This window comes from Kryptolebias marmoratus, linkage group LG1, assembly GCF_001649575.2.
Source record: "Kryptolebias marmoratus isolate JLee-2015 linkage group LG1, ASM164957v2, whole genome shotgun sequence".
In the NCBI taxonomy this organism is placed as follows: domain Eukaryota; kingdom Metazoa; phylum Chordata; class Actinopteri; order Cyprinodontiformes; family Rivulidae; genus Kryptolebias; species Kryptolebias marmoratus.
This window is the reverse complement of record NC_051430.1, coordinates 22,618,320-22,625,143: the sequence shown is the minus strand read 5'-3', so window position 1 is coordinate 22,625,143 and position 6,824 is coordinate 22,618,320. Positions and strand designations below refer to the sequence as shown.

Sequence of the window (6,824 nt, the reverse complement as noted above, 5' to 3'; positions counted from 1 at the left end):
TAAAACGCAAATAAGCGTGCCCACGTTATAACGGGACGACTTTCCACCTGCGCCACACTAGGGGCCGCAGAACAAGAGGCGCCTCTGCGTTGAGTCCTGATAAAAGACGGGCTGACGGCGCCCTCTGCCGGCCACCTAGGGCGTGAACTTTCACCTACAGCGCGTCAAGTCTGAACATGTCGTCTGAGCTCATGACTCATGAGTCCAACCTCTCACACTTGTTTTTATTCACCTACCGGCCTCTATCCGGTGGTTTCCCCCCCATCAGTAAGGGCAGACAAATAACTCTGTTTTCTCTCCAGTCACCGAGGTGAAATGTGAACAATCTAGCCGCCCCCCTTTCAATCCCTCACACACTCAAAAACAAGTTCAATTTAAAAAAAATAAATAAAAACTTCCACACACAATGCTTGCCTTTAACCACTGATTAACACACTTACTTCCAATAGTCTGCAAGTAGAGATGCAGATTTTTATATAATTGCCTTATTTAATATACAGGCCTGATAAACAAGTCAGAGAGGTTTGGGGAAACCCCACACTGACTGTGAAAAGCCCAGTGGATTACAGCCGAAATTTAAAACAGAAACTCGTTTGAGCAAGAAAAAAACAAAACAAAATACTTGAACACTAAGAAAGAGAAAGTTGGCTTTCATGGTGTTTTTGACAGTGACAGAAAATGCTCCTGCACGAGTAAACGGGAAGAAGCATTTTTATAACTTTCCAACGCAGATAGAGCTGAACTGTTATCATCAGCCTCCTCAATGAAGATCAGTAATAAGCATGGCAAATAAAAACATAAACACAGTTATTCCTTTATCAAAAGACAGATCCAAACTCACTCTTATTCATAAAAAAGTTTATTATTATAGATGTCCAGACATGTCTTATACATAAAGTTTATATGTACAAAAGAAAAGTAACAATCAGTGTATTTACATATGATTCTTGGACTAAGTCAAATGTCAGTGCATTTGTTTTGACTTGATTAACATTTAAAATCCCACAGTCTTGGAATTATTACAAAATTGTTTCAATGCCATTTAGATTCCATTAATTACCGACAGCAAGAAAAGAAATACACAAAAATGATAGAATGCTTCACTGACAAAACAGATCATTACATTTCTTTCTTTTTTTTTTTAGCATACTTTACTGCAAACAGTTTACCGAGCAAATATATTAACTCCCTTATTCCTAACACGTGGTTTATAAGGTATTCGAGACATTTATAAAAAAAAAGGGAGAGGAAACTGCAGACTGGGCTTAATTGGCAACATTAAAGTCGAGGGTTCTGTGTGTATTTCTGTACTGACCGCACAGCATAAAAACAAAGCATTCCGCAAATTAAAAGAAGCATGGATGTTACAAGGGAAATACTAAAACTTCACAAGTCTTCTAAATGGCCAAATGTCCTGCAATGGCTTAAGTGTTACATACAGTGGCTGAACGACCACTTTGTTCAAGCTTCATAAGAATCAAGCAGCCTATTTTCTACAATACAATGGAGGCTAGGTTAATGTAAAATAGTACTGCATAGGTCTTTTTTTTTAATAATTTAGCAGACCTATGCAAATTGAGACTTTTGGGAGTGTGTCAACAAGTGTTAGAGGCGAAACTCAAATAAATCTCTCCTCAAAATCTCACGTTCAAATAATAATAGCATCAAGTCGTACTTATCTGGAACGTTTCCAGTCAAGTAAACGTTCCAGAGTTGGCAAAAACCAAGTTAACTTCTTCATTTTGGTTGTCTTCACCACATTGAAAAGGAAGCTGAGAACCTTCAGTAGCATGCGGCCTGCAGCAGACCAGAGATATATCATAACTATACTGAACTCTTTTGTTCAGACAGTAGTTTACGCTGCAGAAACATGTCAATCTCATACCAGTTCTTTCGCTCTCTGGAGCAATAAAATATGAAAGTGCAAATAAAGTAACTGCAGTACGCCAGAAGGTTGTTGGAGGGGAAAGCAATGGAAAACTGATAGATCCCGAATCAGGATTGATGATGTTTTTTCAACCTTCACCCTTTTTTTTTCCTAAGTTTAAGTTTCCCTCTTGTACAATTAGAAATATGGCTCCCTCTGCTGGTCATGTTTTTGATAACACCCTGACTACATCTCATCAGAGCGGTGCTGCTGTAAAATAACAGACGGGGGGCTTCGGTCTATCCAGTTTTCTTTGGATCGTGGGACCTCGTATGCCACTACAGCATCCATGGAGCCTTCCTGTAAGGGCCCTACACTGCCAGGGGCCCCTGGCTTCATCTCAGCTGCCTGAGCCGGACCAGGGAAGTCTGCAGAGGAGTTGCTGTTGATGCCTGTCTCGGAGTCGGGTTGTTCCACCTTCTGGTAGTCGGGGGTGTGATTATTCTGGCCTCCTGCAAAAATGGCTTTAGGGTTTTCCACTGCCTGGGAAACTAAGACCAGCTGCTCGTCTTCAGACTTGAGCTGAAGTGCAACATCCGAGCTTTCTTGGGGCAGCGAGCGCAGGTTCCGGGAATGGACTGCAATGGTGAGAGAAATGGTTTGCAAACATTAGCTGCTTTACTGGAAAATAATTGCAATAGATGCAATAAAACTGCTCTGAGCATAAATTAATATTTGTTCTGTTTTGACCCAACTTACCAGGTGAAGATGTGTAGAGTTCATTCTGTTTGGTGTTCCCACCAAATGGATTAACTGACGGGAAGATGATGAGACAGAAAGAAAGCAGGAACACCTAGAAAGCAAACCAAAAGAGAGCAACAAAAAGGTCAACATTCTGTCTTGAGACCAAAAAATGGAAACAAATAAGCTAAGATAACCAACAAGTTTACCATAATGCAAGTGCTGGTTGTGCTGGCCTTCATAGTTGACATCTTCACCATGGCTTGAAGTTTCTTCAGTTGCTCGATCAATGATCTTTAAGAACAAAGTGGACGCGTTTAGATCCCCAAAAGCTTGCCTTCATATCCACGAGTTATTGTATAAAAAAGAAGGGATGCACAAGACTTCTTACATGTTCTGTTTCTGAAGCATCTGGACTTTCTTCTGAAGTTCCAGGTTGTGTGCAGTGCAAATGGCAACCCTGTTATAAACAAAATATTCAATAATTAGTTTCTCTATGCAAACACAACCAAAACCTATGAATAACTTAGATTGCTGCTAAAACTACACAGACATGAAAACTCAATCCCCACCTGTTTTCCAGTCCATCGACGTACACTTTCTTCTTCTTGCGGCTCTCCTGAGCAGACTGCTTGTTGCGGATCTTCCTCCTGACCCTCTTCAGAGTCCTCTCCTCGGCCTGTTGCACAAAGTAAACTAGGCTTTCACCACAGTGTTGACATTACAGATGAAGACGTGCATAAAACAACCTTGAACAGCTGTGTGGAAGGAAAATGGAACCCCCAAAATAAAGAAAGAGAAAGAAATTAAAAAAAGAACTATTTTAGAAACAAAATACAAAAAGATGAACATGTTCACAAGCAGTAAGACAGCCTTACAGAACTGAACTGAAAGAATGGATTGTGAATACATACATTGTAATATTGTATTTGTATTTATTATTACAATTTTCTGGAGCTACAATTGTGTCGCTGTAGGTCTGAATGCTGCTCCGCATTACTGATTAGGACGCTAACAGTTGAGGTAAATAGAGAAAAAATAAATCCAAATTACCTTTGTCAGAGGCATGTGTGTAGGAATGGTAACACCTTCTTTTGCCAAAAGCCGTTTCTCCTCCTCAGTGAGAACGATTTCTTTAAACTGGAACTGCAAAAAGGAAAAACAAGACAAAACATTGAAACCTTTCACATGATGCATCGGCCATAATCTGATGGCCCAGTAATGTAAAATATAATCATTTTAGCTTCAGTTTATTTTGTTATGTTAGCCAAAAAGACTGACCTGGTCTTCCTGGTCCAGCTCTGTGGAATCCTGTGCAGAGTTTTCTATGGCCAAAGTGCAGGGCAGCTCGCTGGTGATGTCCTCCTCCATCGCTTCACTCACCAGGTCATCTGTCACATCAAATTGCTCATTTGAGACAAACATAATCAGACTTTCTGATCTTCTAGGTTACCTCATACAGTATGTTGTCCTAAATGTCACATACTTAAGAGTTTAACAACACATACCCAAATCAATGAAGACATCCATATCTGGCTTCTCGGCCCGCACGCTCTCCAGCACGTCCATGTCCCTGGCTCCGCTCTGCAGCAGGGAGTAACTGTGATCCGCATGGACAGTTAGGGCCTCGAGGCTCTCCGCCTGAGGCTCTGCGGAGGTCGGAGCAGGATCTGAATGCTCCGGGCTAGGATGAGAATAGGACGGGCTGGGCACATCACTTTCACTGCCATGAGGACTCAGGCCTCCCAGAACGTTGTTGTTCCCAGCGCCCGTGCTGCTGTCGTCAGAAATGCCGCTGTCGCTCCCCGAGGGGGAGTGAGAGGGACAGAAGGCCTCCATGTTGTCCTCTACATCTAACAAGCTGGACAGAAAATCTTCAGTGTCCATACCTGTCAGCATCTGAGACAAAAAGAAAAAAAAGTTTAGGTCTGAAAAACTCTCCTGTTCAGACTGCTACACTAAAATACTATTTATATTATATTACTATTTTTAAACTATTAAAAATAGAGGTTATTACAAAAGTAAAAATCAATTTTAGTTCTTTTTTAGATAAAAAACAATGGTTCAAAATCATCTTTGGCATCAGTCTAAGCGGAATCATTCAGCAGTCTTGGTGAGTTATGACTTACATCCTGCTCAGACAGCCAGGATTCAATCAGACCGTTCCCATCAGGAAAAAATGGCTCAGTGGATCCGTGCTCTCCATCGTGGAACAGCAGCCCTAACAGATCTGCTCCATCCATGTCTGGAAGGTCCTCAGTGATGGACATCTGAGACAAAACAACAGCAAACAGGCCACACACACACAGATAAAGTTAGATGTTTGATTACAACAGCGTCTTGGTTTATATAACAACATACTTGCACCGCACAATTAAAACAACATTTTTGTTGAACTAATTCTGGTTCTTGTTTCATATTCACTTCATATGTTTTTGAACAACAGTTCATCATTTGATCGTTAAGTTTTTATTTATTAGAAATGTTTGTAGTTTGTACCACCTGGTCCCCTACAGGCATGATTTGTATTTATTTATTTTTTTTTAAGATGGTGATACGATTGACACTAATAACAAATTAAAATAGAAATAGTAACTGTTAATTTTATTCAGCCATGATCCAGTTGTTTGTGCTGTAGTGATGTGATTGGTCCAGCGTTTCTAAACAAACCCCCTTTGTCATTTATCCACAACTTGGACATGGCACAAAAGTGTATATATATATATATATATATATATATATATATTCAAACTTAAATATACACATATATATGTAGATTATCACATTAGGGCATAGGCTTCCCCCCTCCTGGTATCACACTGCTTTACAGCCACCATTGGAGAGACAAAGGGCTTCCTCATGCCTGAAGATGTCTCCACGTGGCTGCTGCAGGAGCATCCAGGATGATTTTATATCCTGTCAGTTGCAAATTGTTTTTCTTTCTTTTTTTTTTTTTAATGGTACTATCAAAACAATGATTATCCCTCCCCTGAAGTGGCTGATAGCTCATCTATAGAGCATCCTGTATTGCATCATCAGTAAGATTTCGTTATGACCTCATCCTCTAATGAGCCCCGCCCCCATCAACCCTCCCTGTCATGGGATCTTCATAATATCAAATATCAAAACAAATAACACGTATAACCATTGGGTCGTGAGAGGAATTAAACGAAATGAATTGAAAACAATGTAAATAAAATACAAATGAAATGCAGAATGAACGCTAGGTGTATTTTGTATAATAAATGCTGGGTGTTTTTTTTTTTTTTTACTGGTTTATTACAAAGAACAATCATGTCAATACAACGTTACACAGTTAAACAAAACGACCTCCTAAAGAAGGCACAAACAGAGGGCTTCATGGAAATACTGTCGAAAAATGCAACTGCAAAGGTTGTATTAATGCTAGCAAAAAGCAAAAGCAGGAAACGTCTCAGACTAACATCGACGTCTCTGCTTCTGACAAATAATCCCACAACCGTATCTTTTGAGGGCGTGGTCCCTCGTAGTATTAAAAAGCGGTAGTAAATATTCTGAAATAGTTAGCTCAACATGTGGGTGTTCTCACCGTTTGGTGACAGAAGACAATATCCAGCTCAAATGAGTGCGTCCAGGTGTCTCTGGCTTTCTCAACTCGGCAATTTTCTTTTGAGAACGTCTGCAGTTCGAGCACTTCCTCCCGAAACCACCTTCCAACGAGGCAAAAAACGCGTCATCACGCAAAGGCGGAAATGAAGTCAGTACGTGGCCTCCCTGGGTGTTTCTGGGAAATGTAGTAAAATGCGGAACTATGTCACGTTTCGCCGTTGACCTAATTTCTGGGCTCACATGAAAACAATCCGAAGTTAAGTGTACAAAAACATTATTTAAGTATTTATCGTCATAAAAAAACAATAAAAACATTTATGCAATTAATACTTGGTTAGTTTGAACAAATTTATAGCAAAGTAGGATTATTCTGTCTGCGTTACATTATCATGTTTTGAAGTAATTTTTTATTTTTTTAAATGGCAGTGAAAACAATTTAAATTTAATGTATTTATATTGAGAAGAAGTGATCAACAGCTATGAATGCGATTACAAAGTATGCATGAATAAAACTATTATAGACCTTAATTAATTAATGAGCAAAGACTGCTTGAGTTTCACGTTTAAATTTATTTCAGGCTGCACATTAGTATTGACATGGCATGAACAACTGAAATCCTTTGGGAAA

The 6,824-nt window shown here is 39.7% G+C and overlaps 1 protein-coding gene across 2 annotated transcripts; it reads right to left on the bottom strand.

The window, feature by feature from the left end:
• Positions 1–843: 843 nt before the first annotated feature.
• creb3l3l (cAMP responsive element binding protein 3-like 3 like) lies at positions 844–6,313 on the bottom strand. 2 transcript variants are annotated; one of them, XM_017412091.3, is made up of 10 exons: positions 6,177–6,313; positions 4,738–4,878; positions 4,117–4,507; positions 3,890–3,999; positions 3,662–3,754; positions 3,181–3,287; positions 3,000–3,068; positions 2,818–2,902; positions 2,627–2,720; positions 2,114–2,505 (listed from the first exon to the last, which is right to left on the bottom strand). In XM_017412091.3, the coding sequence occupies exons 2-10, from the start codon at positions 4,876–4,878 to the stop codon at positions 2,114–2,116; spliced, it is 1,482 nt and encodes a 493-aa protein (XP_017267580.1). In that variant the 5' UTR covers positions 6,177–6,313. The 2 variants fall into 2 exon arrangements, with proteins under 2 accessions (XP_037833823.1, XP_017267580.1); XM_037977895.1 differs by lacking the exon at positions 6,177–6,313 and having other exon boundaries at positions 844–2,505.
• Between the last annotated feature and the right edge of the window lie 511 nt (positions 6,314–6,824).